Source organism: Meles meles, chromosome 2, assembly GCF_922984935.1.
Source record: "Meles meles chromosome 2, mMelMel3.1 paternal haplotype, whole genome shotgun sequence".
In the NCBI taxonomy this organism is placed as follows: Eukaryota; Metazoa; Chordata; class Mammalia; order Carnivora; family Mustelidae; genus Meles; species Meles meles.
The window spans coordinates 49,842,880-49,859,885 of NC_060067.1; the positions used below are offsets into that span (position 1 = coordinate 49,842,880).

Consider the following 17,006-nt stretch of genomic DNA (forward strand, 5'->3'; position numbering starts at 1 on the left):
TATTCGTCTTTATTATAACTTAATGCCTCAAATAATTGAAAATCTTACTTAGAATTAAAGGATAAATTGAAAAATTTCCTAAATATAAAATTTTGGCTTAGTTTAGATGTATGGTATGTTTTAATGGTGTGAATTTTTTATTTAAGAACTAGCTAAAAATGTTTTTTTGCAGAGTTATGACTGATCAGACTCAGAGCAGATGGGCAGGGCAGTATCGAATCATTTTAATAAAATTGTAGTTTCACTTGCGGAGGTGGTGGTAGGTTGTTGTCTGCCTTTCTTACGTGTTTTTGTTAGATGCTCCCAGTTGGTATTTACCCAAGATTTTAGTTTGCAGAGAAAGTGTGGGGCAAGATTAACAGATTGTTTGTGTATTTATTTGTTTTCTGCTCAGTTTTTATTCTTCCTGTTTCTCTTATCAGGGATACTATATAATTACCATCATAGAGTCTAGATTACTAGCTCTTTAAAAAACTGGTCATTGTGACGCAGTTGAAATCTTCCAACTGTATCTCTTATTTGTAATAAGGAGCTCTGCACAACACAGGGGTTTATTAGCACATCAAGATTATGGACATTTATGTGTAGTGGTTATTAAGCATGGCATTTGGGGGGGGGGATGTTAAATGGAGAGGAAGAAGTCATGGAACAAAAACAGTTTGCCGAGTTTATACTGCTTTATTTTCCATTTAAATAGTTTTTGAAGTTTTCAGGTCCTGATACAAAATAGTACAGTCAAGGGCCTTCTAGGATGCTACTTATTCCCACTGTTAATTCTGGGAGCTAGTTCATATTTACTTTCACATCTTTGAGAGGTTTCTGTACTTCTATGAATTACCTTGCTTCAGTTACATTAAGCAAGACATTTAATTTATATTTATTGTGATCGTATGTCATTGTCTTTATTTGGCTTCTTTGGTATCTTTAAAGGGGAACTGTATGGGAAAGTAATTTGATACTGTATTTGATCTTGTTGTTGATTATTCCCATTATCTTCTATCTGGACTGATCATTTATACTTTTTTATATTGACAAGGTTTTAAGAGCTTTAAAAATGTGTTGACAAAGTCCCAAGCTGTTAAGTATTTTTACTTTCATACTGCTTTTATTACTATGGAATTGCTAAAGTGAATTAAGGAAAGTTGTATTTTAAAAATGTAGTGCACGCTTTGTAACAACTTAAAGTTTTATGTGAATTAACATTGAGGCTCTAAACAAATACTGTAGTTACATATTTTGGTGACCCTTGAAATAATGACTGTTTCAGACTAATTGTCAACTTTTTAAATACTGAATTTTGCTTTTTATATTGAGGTTTTGATTCAAATAACAGTTTTTTTTTTTTAACTTGGGACGTCATTTTCTAATCTTTTTATTAAAATGCTGGAAAACTAGGCTGAATATCCGCAGCCTTTTTGAATTTTCTTAATTCAAAGGCGGTTTAACCTTCCACCACTACTGCTATCATCAAAACCCAAGATTTCATGATATTTTTTATGTTTACATATGCTTCTGCTCACCGGTGCTAATAGTGATACCCACCAGTTGGTAATAGCCATAGCACTAGGGAAAAAATTACAGTAGAAATGTGGCAATAGATTGGTTAGAAAGTTGTTTTTAGCCCTGCAGTGGGCAAATAGAGCTCATAACTTCCATAGCCATTCAGTGGATTTAGTGGATGGCCTTTTGAAAAATTACATTTAGCTTAAAGGCTATTGACACCATAATCCTGGTTATTGGTAGAGCTATCGGCACTGGTTTTTGAAATAAGTCGAGCTTTCTATTTCTAGTATCTTGATGGCCTTCAGAATAGCTGTTTGATGCCTACTTCTAGATCTAGTTAAAATAATCAGGTACTCTGTAGCTTTGAAACCCTCTTGTCTTACAGATGTGGTTAGGTGTTGATGTACCAAATCAAGGTAGTAAACAGTCCAAGATGCAGTTGGAGGCCATCCTGCCCTGCCCTATGCTCTGTGAACTGACCTAGCTAGGCCTTGTTCCTCTATCTGTGAATGCGTGACTCATCGATATGGGCGTTTGTGTTGGGCCCATACCAACCTTGTTTAGTCCCACAGTGTTTTGTTCGCCCCACGGAGGCCAAGAAAGCCGCAGATGAAGCCAAGATGAGATTTGCCCACATAGATGGAGATCATCTGACACTGCTGAATGTCTACCATGCTTTTAAACAAAGTAAGTGTAAATTAGATTGAAGGCACTCTATTGTCTAAATGTCACTTGCAGCATATAAGATGTTTCTTCATCTTACTTTCATTTATTATCTGTGACAACTTTACATTAGAAATCCAGAGGTACTTTAGAAAAAACTCCTGACTACCATTTAAAATAGAAATTGTCTGTCCTTTCCAAAGTTGTTTACTTATAATCAGGGGGGAAATACCGATCATAGAAATCTGGAAAATACAGAGCGATAAAAACAAAATACAAAATAGTATAATATTTACCACTGACCTATAATTTTTATGTACCTTTTTTCCTATTTCTTTTCATTCATTATATGTGAATAGTTTTGTATCATTTATAGAATCTTTACTGCTTAATAATTTTACTAATAAATAGCTCTTAAGTAAATATAAAACTAACAAAATAGAAAAATGGGCTGCAGATGTGAATGACCATTCTCAGGTTAGAAGTGGTCCATATACAAACTCTCCTTGTAGTTTAAGAGCATTATTATTGAGAGGTACCATTTTCTCACCTATAAAACTGGCAAAGGTTATATAAAAATAATCCTGTCTGTAGGAGTGGGTTTAGTGTAACAGTCCTACACTAGAGGTGGAAATATAAATTGATGTGGTCTTTATGAAAAGCAGTAGATTTTATGTCACTGAGACCTGAAGAAGTTCACACCCTTTGACCCAGAAGTAATCTATGAAGTTATCTTTCAGTGTCCAGTGGACACAGATACAATTAAAAGATTTCTTCCCAGAATTATATATGATAGTAAAAAGGGTAGGGGGGAATAATATATTTAATGCCCACCAATAAAAAGGTGGGTTCAGTGATTTATGCTATACTCTTCTAGCTTAGCTTTTCTTTTCTTCTCTCCTTTTACATTTATCTGAAAGAGAGAGAAAGAGCGAGCACAGGTCGGGGGCGATGGGGGGAGGGAGAAGCAGACTCCCTACTGAGCAGGGAGCCAGAATGAGGGGCTTGATCCCAGGATCCAGGGATTATGACCTGAGCTGAAGGCAGACAGTTAACTGACTGAGCCATCCAGGTGCCCTGTTCTAACTTTAAATCATTTTCAGAGACTATTTAGTGACACGAAAAACATTTTTCCATTTGAGAACAAGGAAATACAGTGGCTCAAATTCAGGTTTTTCACATCATTTTATTTGTAACTCATTTTTGTTATCTTCTAAAAATCTATTTATACTTCTAAAATGGTCTGTTCATTTTGGCACATCTCTTTTGGGTGGGGATGAATTTATTTATCTCAGAGTCCAAAAATGCTGCAGAGCCTGTAGGTGGAACAAAGAGCATAGCTGCCAAAGTGCTGCATGTCTGTGTGTTACACATGAATTTCGCTATGAGTTGAATAGAATTGGTAAATACCAGGTTAAAATAAAAAATGAAGGCCAGTACACAGTTGACTTCAGAACATTTATTTTATCCCTCTTGTGTCCAGTGTACTGATAATGCATAATGTTAAAGACTGTTCCTGATAGGTTAGGTCAATTCAAGAAATACACTATATTCCTGTGTGTGTCAAACAGGTGGTGTCGTGGTGGTGAACTGTGTGACCATCAGGCATATAACCTGTTAACTGACGGGGAGGCTGCAGAGGGGAAGGTCTTGAGAAGGAGCAGATTCATGTCCATCTTGGTTCTCAAAATCCTTTGATATCATTAAAATACCGTTTTAAGTGGAAATTAAAAGATTTCTAATGGAGCAGCATGGGTTTTTACCGTGTATGTCTCACAAGACATTTTAATGTTCTCTTAAGTTAGTAGATTGTATTATTTTGTTATTTAAGTTTTCTTTAGTTGGTGTATTTGGATTTCATCAGTTGCTTTGAGAATGAAGTTTAGATTTGATAGTACAGAACTGTGTATTTAGATTTTAAGTATGAATGTGTAACAATTCAGTTTTTGAAATTTGAGGAGTTTACTGTTTCACATGATAAAATAGTAAATAATGCTTTTTTCTTTATGTACATATTGGTAGTTGGGAGCTTTCTATGCAAATATTGGACAGTAGATAATCTGTAAAAGCTTTATCCTACTGCTTCTTAGTAAGACTAGGAGAAGGAGTGTCATGAATTAGAGAGGTAGCATCCATTCTCTAGATGGTTGATCCTTGTCTACTGCATGTTTCTCACTGCCATAGGGATGGTAAGCTGTTGGGTGTTTTTAGACCTTTTACTCCATATACTGGTAGTAAATAAGGTCAAAGGAAACAGAATGAACATTTGATAGAAGTGTCCCCAGTAGTCAAAGGATTTAGCCTTTAATTACTGCCTGTCATCTTTTCAAATGAAGGGAGCTGTTTAAAAAATAATTTCAGACTTCCAGATCTCTACATAATATTTGGACCTTTCATATCCCTTTATTGAATTTGGAATGTTTTCACTAATGATTTTTAAATGATGCTATGTTATGTTGTTAATTGAAACATTAAGCATAGCAACCGTGTTTCAGAAACTGGTCAAGAGGAACTATCTTATCAGAGATAATGACAGTGGCTGATTACATAGAAAAGCTAAAATTTATCTTGATGTACTGCATGTTGAAATAATACTTCTAAAAAATAAATTTAGAGAGGAGAGCACACACGGGCATGCACGTGAGCAGAGAGGACTCCACTGTGAGCTTGGGGCCCATTTGTGGGGCTCCATCTCAGGACCCTAAAATCAAGACCTGAGCTGGAAGTTGAGAATTGGATGTTTAACTGACTGAGCCACCCAGGCGTCTCTGAAATAACACTTTTGAGAAACAGATTTAAATTATTTTGGAACACCTTGATTTGTCTGTGTGTCTGATTTCACTCTGAAATGATTTGACTTTAGATCTTAAAAGTAGTTCTACTGTATTGGTTAAGAAATTTATAGCTAGCATTATTTCAAAATATTTCTAAGTTTAGGTATTATTTTTCCCATTTATCAACTTATTTCTCACAAATTAAGAAAGTACTTGTAGTACTGCCAGATAGTGTTTATCTTGACCACTTAAAATTGCCATTCTGTTACCCTAAAGAGTGTTCTCTTTAGGGGATATGAGTTCTGAACTTTAGAACCTCAGAAAAGCTATACTTCAAATCAGAGTATTCAAATCAGCTGCCCTTTTCAAGGGCCCCCTGTCTTACTGTCTCAGTGTGGATATTTCCATTGTGTTTCAGCTCCATACATTGCACCAGCATAAGCGAGGATGCCTCTAAAGCATACTTTCTTCTCTTTGTGTTATCTTCTGAAGATACTTGGTGCTTTGTTTTAAATGTCAGTAAGTTCAGATGGATACTTATTCTCATTCTAGATGGGTTAATGACTTGAACACATCAGTTCTCTAATTTAAAGATCCATTTTACTACCTCACCTGCCCACCCATCCTTTCTGAAATGTGGCTGCATTTTGTAACGAGCAGACATTTATTAATATATGTTGTTCCTTTGAAAAGCAATTAAAATGTTGTATGTTACAATTGGTAGAATCCTAGAACTAAGGAGAAAAGAGTGTGCCAAAGATTATTGTATATTACAGAAGCTGCGGAAGGATTAACATAGTTCTGATTTTAAGATCTCCCCCCCCCCCCCCCTTTTCACAGTAACCCTCTTAGGTTTATTTATCAAAAGTCCTATGAAGTAAATGATGAAGTTTTCCATTGTGACTCTCAGGGACATTAAAATGTCACTGTATAATATTTTATATTATGCTGCAGTTTGAGCTCTTTGCTTAAATGAGCAAACAGTGGATTGGTTGGAAGCTTGTCAAGGATTCATCAGTAGAGAAATAGCCCTTTGATAATAAATACATGCAGTGAAATTATTTGAAGTGTTTAGTGTTGTTTATTAATAATAGTAAGACTTGTTTATTAAACATGAGTGGGGGATTCCAGAATCCTTATAAACTACATCACTTGTATTTCTTTTTTTTTTTTTTTACTTTTATAGTCTAGCTCTTTAGTTTTTTATTCCAGTTTTTATTTTAATTCTAGTTAGTTGGCATATAGTGTTACAGTAGTTTCAGATATTCAATATAGTAACTCAGCACTTCCATACATCATCCTGTGCTCATCGCTGTTCAAAGGGATACATTCATCCCTGTGTTTATAGCAGCAGTATTTTACAGTAGTCAACATATAGAAGCAGCCCAAGTGTCCATTGATTGATAAATGGATAAAGGCGATGTGTGTGTGTGTGTGTGTGTGGGTGGGTGGTGGAATATTACTCATCCATGAAAAAGAATGAATTCTTGCTATTTTCAGTGACAAGGACGGAGCTAGAGAGTATAATGCTAAGTGATATAAGTCGGAGAAAGACAATTGCCATATGAGTTCACTCACGTGGAATTTAAGAAAACAAAGGGAAAAAATAGGATAGGATCAAATCAAGAAACAGACTCTTAATTATAGAGAACAGCATGATGGTTACCAGAGGGGAGGTGGTAGAGGGAGGAGTTAAAAAAAAAAATAGGTGGTTGGGATTAAGGAGTGCTTTACCACTTATATTTTAAATCTTGTTTGTCCTGCATTAAAAGGCACATGGGTTGCAGTGAAACTTTTAAATATTTAGCTCTAGATTTGTGCCCTAGCTCAGAAGTAGTTAAATAAAAATTATGTAGTAGTCATTTGAATTCAGTTTTACAACTTTTAAATTGTATTTGGTAATCTTAATCTAAGGCTGTCTTTTTTTGAAAATGAGGAAGACATGACATTTTATCACATTCCCTTAACCCATCTTTGTTTGTTAGACTATATGAAAAACAACCAGGTGGGTGTTAATGGGTGATGTAACTTCATCAAAAATACTTTATTCAAAATCACAAAATCCAGTAGCCAGAAACCTTAGTTTAGTGCTATTTCTGATTTTGAACTTCACTATAGATTTTTAGGAAAGTTGATAACCTTGTGGTTCTTTTATAACACTGATGTGGCTAATTCTCCTTTCTAGATTACTTAGTTTATTCTTAATAATGATTTTTCTTTTTAATTAGATAATATACCTATATGGATAATTCATGTCCCCTCTTTTTTCCCCTCCCTCCAACTTTATAGATCATGAATCGGTTCAGTGGTGTTATGACAACTTCATTAACTACAGGTCCCTGATGTCAGCAGATAATGTACGCCAGCAGCTATCACGAATTATGGACAGATTTAATTTGCCTCGTCGAAGTACTGACTTTACAAGCAGGGACTATTATATTAATATAAGAAAAGCTTTGGTTACTGGGTATTTTATGCAGGTATGTGGGTAATACATGCATGCATGTATAATTAAATTTTTACATAATAGTGTTTGCTTTCTATAACAGCCCTTTGAATCTACTTAAACAAGTTAAAGAATGCCTCTGAATACTGATTTTAAATGTTATGTCCAGATTTTGGACTGAACTAATAATATACCAAGAAATTTTGTGTGTCTAAAAAATGAGTGACAGATTAACTAATTAAATGACAAAGTTAGTAATCCATTTATGTAGAAATGGGTTTGGAATTACTCTTTAATTAGCAGTCTTTTTTATGCCAAATGATATGTTGGCCATTTTCAGGTGAGATTAACAGCTGTTTCTTCAACGTAAATTTCAGTTCTTGTCTTTTGATAAATGTGTTGAAAAGTCTGAATCTAGGTCGTAAGTGGAGATGTATAGTTCTAAACTGTGCTGAAACAAGGCAGTTCCCTGGGTGGATCCAGAAGTGCAGTTCACTTTCCTTTTCATGTGGAAAATAAAGACTCCAAAATCAGATATTCAGACAACTGTATTTCATTCACAGTGCTATAGAGTGATCATTGATATTTACAGCTGAGACCCTTGGGTGCTCCAAAAGCCAAAAATGTCTTTTAAGTGATAATGATGAAAAAATAATTTAAAATGTTTCATTTAGTTTTAAGTATGTTATGGTGGGGACTTACTAACCGAAGTATAGCTGGTCAGGTAAACATAGTGAGCATTTATTTTAAGGGATTTTAGTTATTTATTTTTTTTAATGATTTTTATTTATATATTTGACAGAGATCACAAGTAGGCAGAGCAGCAGGCAGAGAGAGAATGGGGGGGAAGCAGGCTCCCTGCTGAGCAGAGAGCCTGATGTGGGGCTCCATCTCAGGACCCTGGGATCATGATCTGAGCAGAAGGCAGAGGCTTAAACCCACTGAGCTACCCAGGCGCCCCTATTTTAAGGGATTTTAAACAAATTATGTTTAAAAACTCATTCCCGGGGCGCCTGGGTGGCTCAGTGGTTTAAGCTGCTGCCTTCGGCTCAGGTCATGATCTCAGGGTCCTGGGATCGAGTCCCACATCGGGCTCTCTGCTCAGCAGGGAGCCTGCTTCCCTCTCACTCTCTCTGCCTGCCTCTCTGCCTACTTGTGATCTCTCTCTCTGTCAAATAAATAAATAAATAAATAATCTTTAAAAAAAAAAAAAAACTCATTCCCTGGTGGCAAAATTGAAAACAAATCAATCCATTACTTGTGATTAGATTGATTTTAATCATCACTTCTGTCTCCTGTTTGTTCATTCTTTATTTTGGCTATGTCTGTTAATCAAGATGTGGCCTGCCTTAAGGCCAGATGAGCTGAGGATGGACCCAGATGCACAGAATCAAAATAAGAATTGATTGGTGCATAGTCTATAGTTGAAATCATAGTAACAGTAAGAATTTTTATTGTGGCACCTTATCTAAGATCCCATGCTCATTAGAGTTAGGGAAATAATAAAGCTAGGTAAGAAAATTCATTCTTTAGACACTTTATTCTTAATATTTGTTTAATATATACTAATACACAGTGGCTTCTTTTTGATATATTCTTAAATTTGCTTATAATTCAAAAAAGATTGGTAAAGTCATACTCAAACAGTATAGATTTCTACTTCTGTGAAAGTTAAACTTGGTTAGAAACAGGGCATCCAGTATAGTACCGGGCAGCTAGTAGGTGCTTAGTAATTATTTACTGAAGGAAATTGAGTTCATTTTTCTGTTATTTATTAATAATTCTTCATTTCTGTCATTCATACACATTCTTCATATTACTATAGTTCTAGAATTGGAAAAGACATACCATCATCTGTTTCAGCGTTAGCTAATTAAATAGTAGATAAGTTCCACCAGTTGATGTGTTTGATTATAGATAGAAGAAATGGAGGCAAGAAGCATGTGCACCTTTGTCTGCTCCATTCTTGTTATATTTTCTTTGTAGACTACCTTTTGCTTTATTTTCCGTCTTAATCATGAATGTTGCAGTAATTGTTCATCTAATACACAATTGCCACCTGGCGCTAAGGATCCCACTCTAGATAGATTAAGGCAGGAAAGACTAGATAGTGTATATATAAGGCCATGAGCCCATTAGGTCACTTTCAAACTGCTTAGCCCTGTCTGCCCTCGAAGTGCAGATGTGGCCATGGGCAAATCCGCATCCATGCGTTCCAGTGAAACTTTATTTATGGACCCTGAAATTCAGATTACATAATTTTTATTGGTCACCAAGTACTGTTCTTTTGTTGTTGTTCCCGCCCCCCAATTCTTTAAAGACATATGGACCATTTTTGGCTGATAGGCCTTAACAAATGCAGGCAATGAGTTGGATTTGGCCTGCAGTAATTTGCTGATCCCCTGCTTTGTAGGGCAGTGGTAAGTAAGTGTAGCCCCTGAATAAAAAGCAAAAGTTTAGGCCTGCCCGTTCTAATTGTATAGGTAGCTTTATATCACTTTTGCTTTATAAGTAGTACATCAAGAGCATTGTATTAATTTACTGGATTTTGGTTTCAGGTGGCACATTTAGAACGAACAGGGCATTACTTAACTGTGAAAGATAACCAGGTGGTTCAGTTGCATCCCTCTACTGTTCTTGACCACAAGCCTGAATGGGTGCTTTATAATGAGTTTGTTCTTACAACAAAGAATTACATCCGGACATGTACAGATATCAAACCAGAATGGTAAGTACCACCCTTTGTTCTAACAGTTTTTGTTAACATTTTTGCTCAGGAATCTGACTTTGTTGCACTAGTCCTATCCTGGAACTTAATGTTCTTTCTCATCAGCTCAGGATATGTGCTCCCATGTTTAGGTATGGGGCCTTGACCTGATAGTATGTTTGATCTCTTAGAATCTTTGCTTTGCTAAGAGGATGGTGGGACTGTTGGTATGGGCATGGACAGGATTTGAAGCCAAATATAAAATTATAGTTGACTAACTTCAGGAGTGTCCTAGGAGCTATTTTGTTGTGATCAACTCAAGTCTCCTGGTACTGTACTTGAAACAGTGTTCTATCATTAGCTCTGAACTTTTTATATGTTGATGCTTTAAAGAGAGTCAGTAAGCAAACATAAATACTACACGTCTTGTATCTTAGCATATTTGATCTACAGATTGTTATAGGAACTGATTGTGTTATTTTAAGCAAAATTACCACCACTCCCCTTTTGTATGTCTGGTTTTTGGTTTGGTTGGTTTACCAGAATCCATTCTGTAACTTATGATAGGAGATGTCAGCCAAGAATGGTGGGACTGAAAGCACTAATTTTAGTTGATGTCACTTGCTAGATATTGTGAGACTTCTTTCCTACACAGATTTATGACTTTTGATACTTGTGTAGGACATTACCATTTTATCTTAAATTCTTTGTTGAGAAAAAATTGTATGGCTGAACATTAAAAAAGATTCAGTCAAGTGAATTCTTTGGGGTGTAGATCTGTATTTATGGTTAGTAAACTTTGAGAAGATACAAGCATTTGAATGCAAAGATATTTCTCATGTAGAACCTGTACTACTATAACCTTGGAGAGGTTGGTCAAAATAGTGTTCTAGAGAGAAGAAATTAAGACCTTATTTTAATATCTTTTTATTAATGTGAGAAAGGTTTTTGAAAGGATTTGTCTTGAGCTTTTTTTTTTAAGTTATGAAAGTCCAACATCAGAAAATTTTACAGCTTGCAAAAGTAATGCACTTCTAAAAGTAGTGTTTGTATGGATTAGGTGTTTGCAGTTTTAATGTTGATTGGGATTTGTAGATTTGCCTTTGTTCATCAACATATAAATGAGTAATTCCTATCCTGTTAGCAACTCTAGTCTTTAATTAAATGATAATTTGGTAATTTTTCCCCCCCCTTCTGGACAGGTTGGTGAAAATTGCCCCTCAATATTATGACATGAGCAATTTCCCACAGTGTGAAGCAAAGAGACAGTTGGACCGCATCATTGCCAAACTTCAATCCAAGGAATATTCACAGTACTGAATTCAGTGCTTAGAACTGAAGTTATTCAGAGGACAGCTTTAAAAGATGAATGAACTCAAAAGTTCAAGTTGTGCTCTTCACGTTGGTTCAATAATGGCCTTTATTTGAAAGCTTTTTAATTTTTCTTTACAGTAAATATTCCATTCTGATTTCATAAATTAAACATTTATGCCTCCCTTTTGTGTTGACACTGTAGCTCATACTGGAAAAGTCGATCAATGTTTTGCAGTTTATTGAAAGTAGTTCTATATATAACAATGTTATAAGCATTTCTTTAGAAATGGTTGAAAATGCTTCTAAAATGTGATTATCGACCATGGTATGCATGATCGTTGTAATTGTTGACATTCCTTTTAGAAGTTGTGAAATGTTACAACTTGTGCTTATGTAGACACAATCTTCTGTCTCAGTACAGAGGCACTGACTTCAATAAAGTCTATTTATACTAATTTCAGCCAAAGCACTTTGATATCTTTGTTCTAGTCTCTCTAAATATGGCTTCTTCTCTTCTCAAGTGTGGGGCTTTTTTTTTTTTAAATGTAAGTATGCTATGATTTTGTATTTAGCATCTTTTCCCAAAGGCTACTGCTTCTTAGATAAAGTAGTCATTAAAGCAATATTTTTAAGACGATAGCATGGTACTTTGTTAGGTTAAACAAGGTGTGATCTAATGGGATAAAAGTGTATGTTTTCATTCAAAATTGGCTCTCCAAGGACTGAATAACAATAGTTTTCTTTTCGTCTTAAAGTTCATTTCATAAGGCTGATTTGTTACCACATTTTTAGCAGATCTTTTTATTATACTTAGAGAAACTTTCTAAATACCCTATCCTCTGAAACAGATGTTTATTTGTATTAAATTAATAGTAGGGAATGATGTTACATTGTAGATCTTAGAGTTGGATATTTTACACAGTGTACAAGAATGATTAGTAAAGTGTGTTAAAATGTAAACTTGGCTTTCTGTTTACTGTAACAGATAGTAGACAGTTAAAAACTCTTTTTTAACAGCAAATGAGGTGTTCGGTGTGATCCCTCAAGGGGCCTGTAATAAATCCGTTCCTTTCACTTGAAGAGTAAATAATGTACTCCTTAATTTCTGGACTCCATTCTTCTATCCCCCCCCCATACACAAATATTTAAAGTAAAGGAAATGTATAGGTGTTTTTAGTTAGAGTTTAAATATATTTTGTAGCATATATCTTATGTGGTTTAAGGGAGTTAGTTGGGCACATTAAAGTTTTTCAAGTTAAATACTTTCTAGTATATAGGTAGTTGTTATTACATTACGCTGGTGGCTTTTAAGAGTTAATACATTTCTCTAAGTGCCTAATGTTCTTCCCATGGGATAATGTACATGGTGAAATAATATTTAGATTGCATTTAAATTGGTTAAAAATTTATCCCAGTTTAAGTATTGACAAATTATCTGCTAGATTTTTTTTATATTAAGAAAGTCTCGGCACTGGGTTAGACTGTTTGTCCTAAGCAGGCAGCTTTTGCCAAAGTATTACGTTGCATTTTTTTTCCCAGTTGCGTATTTTTATAATCTGACCATTACCTAGTTTTAAATAGATCTTGGTGTAGTGTATGTGTTGTTTAATCTTGTGCTTTTTAAAATTCTAAATTAAACATTAGGTTTTCTTAAAGAGAAATTTAAGTTGCAGGGCTCTGATGTAAAGAAGGAAGTTTGGCATTTGGCAGAGTTTCTAGGAACAGCAAGTACTCTTTCCATCTTATAAGTGATGAGTGTGCACTGGGAGTGGCCATGGAAACAGTGGAGCAGGTTGAGCTCTTTCATTCTGTTGTCACGCCCACTGCACGGTTGAGTTTTGTGAGGCTGGCCATATCTGACCAAAGCTTTGAGTCTTATGCACTGAAGTTTTTGGCGAAAGAATGACTTTAAAATTTGTGTCCTCTAACCCCTTTTCCATAGGTTCGGCAGCAGAATACAGAAGCAGTTACAATTTCCCTTGTTTGCATAGGTGGTGAAAACTATCAAATGAATCCCCAGTGGTCCTGTAGAATAAAATTAAAGATTTTTCCATAATAATTCAGAAAATCTTACTGAAGATTTTTCTGAAGAGGTCTCCTCACTTCTCAAAATAGTAGAGCTACTTTTTGTTGTGAATGTAGCATAAGAAAGGAAGGCCTTTGGCTATAAGTTGAAGAAATAAACACAACTTGGAATAGGACAGGATAACATACACTCTACAGTCAGTCTACTAAGCCACAGCCCTTACGTGTCATAAGTCCATATGACTTAGTCCTAGAATTTCAGGTTTGTAAGGTAACACAAACACCTTGAGATTCCCTTCTGAATAATTTTAATGGCCATCCTTTCTGCTCATATACGTTAAAGCAAACCATTACTTTCAAAGACAACTAATAGTTCTGCTAGAAGTGCTGAGCTGAAATTTTTCTTTCTGACTAATTGTTTCTAATTCTTGCTTCTAGAGCAAAGTTAGTTAAATAAGGATGTTTGTTTTACTGCACGATGCTATTTAGATACTTAACTGTCCTTTCCTTTACCCTGATTTAGGCTAAATAGCCTGTTTTCCTCTCACCCTTCTCTTTGATACCATTTCTAGATATCTTGAACATCCCTGATTAACCTCTGCTAGATGTTCTCTGGACCGTAGTCAGTTCTGTGGTTTAAACTGTGGTTTAAACTTGTTTAGTAGTCAGTTCTGTGGTTTAAACTTGTATTTCTCAGGGGACCAGACATGACATCACTTCTGTTAATGCAGCTTATGATTACATTAACCTTTTGAACAACCACAGCGTACTTTTGGCTCATGTTAATTTTAACATAAATTTAAGGCATCCAGTTATTACGTGGTAATTTTGGATGTGGCTCAGGGCTGGGAAAAGACTGTCACAAGACCATGGACAGTGTTCATCTTAGAGATCTCACCCCATGCTTTTTAATGCATCTCTGTTTTGCTCGTTAAATAATGTTTAAAAAATTTACAGACACAAGAACAATGTCTTCCTAAATAGTTGGGTTAGGAATATCTCAAGTACATTTTTTTTAAAGGTTCTAGAATTCTTAGAGTGTGAAACCAACCTACACATTGTTTCAGATGCTGTTTTTATCAATACTGAGTTTAAAAGTAAAGACAGGTTTGGTAGGTACATATTTACACAGGAATTCGAATTTTATATTTTTTAGATTTTATTTTTATATTAGAGAAAGTCAGGGAGGAGTGGTGTTCCCAGGCAGTTTTTGTGGTGCACTAGCTAGTGCTTGGACCTATGGACAAAATGACTCTGTAGGTACACTGTTGCACAGGTGTTATCCTTCATTGCCAAGACAAATGTATTTATTGAGACCTTGTTGCTGCGGTGACTTCTTATTACTTCTGTTGGTGTACACTGGCTAGATGATGGAAACATTGCTGTTTGGCTTAACCGAATTTTCTAGCTTGGACTTGGTAATTGCTCATTTTGAGGGTATTTGAGCCTAACCTAGCAAACGCAGTTCTCTGCAGCCACCTCCATTAGCCCTGGTGTATGGAATGTAGCCCAGCCTGGATTTGGGAAGTTTCTTAGATTCTTTTTTTTTTTTTTTTTTTTTTTTTTAATGAATATGTGGGCCTCTTTTATTCTGTTTTAAAAGATGCTATTTCTTGTAGAGTCTTCATTTGTAATTGTAGTAGGTTGTAGTCAGTGGAACCTGATGGAGAACTCAAGTTGTAAACTTGGGAAAACCGCACTTAAATAATTTGGTTTTCGTTGTTGAGTTAAAGTTTTGGATTGGAAGAAACTTGGAGAGGCTACTTTTTACAAAAAGTTGCTTGGTTAGGATGGAGATCAAGAAAGAGAAGGGATACCTTTTTAAAGAAAGGGACCCACCTTAACAGGTTGTTAGGCAAAATTTCAACCAATGTCTTGGAAAAGACAGGTTGAGGCCAACCTTGGTGGTGTTAGCCTTGGAAATGAGAAGATTTCCTTAGATTAGGGCAAAAATTTCCGTAGATTAAGATAGTTAAGGAACCTTAATTCAAATAGCCTCTTACGGAGCCTGCAAGGGAATCAAGTTCGGGCTTGAGGGAGAGGAGTATTGTGTGAATTTGACTGTGGATTCCTTCTCAGGTTCCTCTCCTGTGGTCTATAGCCCAGGAGTGATGAACAGGGAGAAAGCTGCCCAGGTTGAGTTGGCTTATGAAGGCATGGAGAAAAGTGGTAAAGTCTTTGAGATCTTGTCATTAAAAAGAATCCTGGGGTGTGCCCTCAGAGTTGGTTATGCATCCAGTTCTTGTTTTCTACTCAGGTCATGATCCTCCGGGTTGTGAGATTGAGCCCCTTGTTGGGTTTCATGCTGAGCATGGCATCCATTTGGGATTCATTCTCTGTCCCTCATGTTTTGTATGTGCTGCATGCATGTACTCTTCAAATAAATACATCTTTAAAACAGTTAAAAGAATCATTGACAGCTGTCCGTATAAACTCATCTAGTACCTGTGAATTTTCTTCATGCCTTGTGCTTCTGTGCTGTTTGGTTAGTAGCATTGGTGAACATTGTATACACAGTACTAGTTGTGGTATATTTACTGACAAGTGTCTTCATTTCAGCTCATGTATTTGTTTTTCATATGAATTGTTAGGCAGTTGAAATTTTGTCTTAGCCAAATTTGAGACATGATCAGACTGAAATGAGGCATGCTCTCCATTTTAGGGAGTGACTTATTTTAAAACCCGTAATGAATGGGAATTTATTTTAATGCTTACAGAGGTGTGAGTTGTTTTATTTTAGATTTTATAAAGAAGTGGAATTACTAAGGTTAGATGGTGGGGAATATTTCAGCTTTATGGCACTAGCTCTATTTAGTATCTTATCAAAGAACTTAGTCCTTGATTCACAGGGAGGATTTACCTGTCAGTGCTAACATTCTTCAAAAGGGAAACATTTTAATTTTTAAGGAATGATAAACTCATGCAGTAAATTGTAATAGAAATTATTGGAATTTCATCTCTGAATTGTGATAGTCTATGTATGCCATTGCTTTAGTCTCAATTCTTCGTACAAAAACGTACAGGACTATTTTATAAAATAGCAGAAATTCTTAAAGCTTTATATTTGGCTGTTTTATGTAATCATTACTTCCCAAAATTAATTATATCAATGAAATTTTTTTATAATTTAATATAGTTTATGTTTTATTATTTACTTTTTTATATTTAAGAAGAGGAGCTGGACTGATGATGTTAAAGGTATTTAAGTTTTGAATGGCTGCACTTGACTAACCTTCTGGAACATTAAATTACCTTAGAGAAACATAGGACTTTGTACAAAAAGTAATGGTGTGTACTGCTTTGGAGTTGTCCTCTTAAAGTAATGTTATGATCAGGACTGTCTCGTGTCAGTTTTGGTAGGAGATATTTTGTTTGATGAGTAAGAACACATTTCGCCATTTTTATTAGTGTGGAGAAATGTAATATTGGGTGTCTTTTCGTACAGAGGATTTTGACACGAATTGATGGCTCTTGGATAGTTGTGATCATGTTTTCACCAAGAAACAACAGTGTAGGTTGAAGGCAGTAGAAATGATCAGGGATGGTGGAGGAAAAGAGAAAGCAGTCAGTAACA

General features: G+C 35.4%; 1 protein-coding gene across 1 annotated transcript in view; it reads left to right on the plus strand.

Annotated features, from left to right (window-relative positions):
* DHX15 (DEAH-box helicase 15) overlaps positions 1-11,862 on the plus strand; it is a 57,852-nt gene extending 45,990 nt beyond the window's left edge. The window contains exons 11-14 of the mRNA XM_045993477.1: positions 2,068-2,190; positions 7,230-7,420; positions 9,945-10,114; positions 11,296-11,862. Coding sequence (XP_045849433.1) covers positions 2,068-2,190; positions 7,230-7,420; positions 9,945-10,114; positions 11,296-11,413 — 602 coding nt within the window. The 3' untranslated portion in view covers positions 11,414-11,862. The remainder of the gene's footprint in view (positions 1-2,067; positions 2,191-7,229; positions 7,421-9,944; positions 10,115-11,295) is intronic.
* The last annotated feature ends 5,144 nt before the right edge of the window (positions 11,863-17,006 follow it).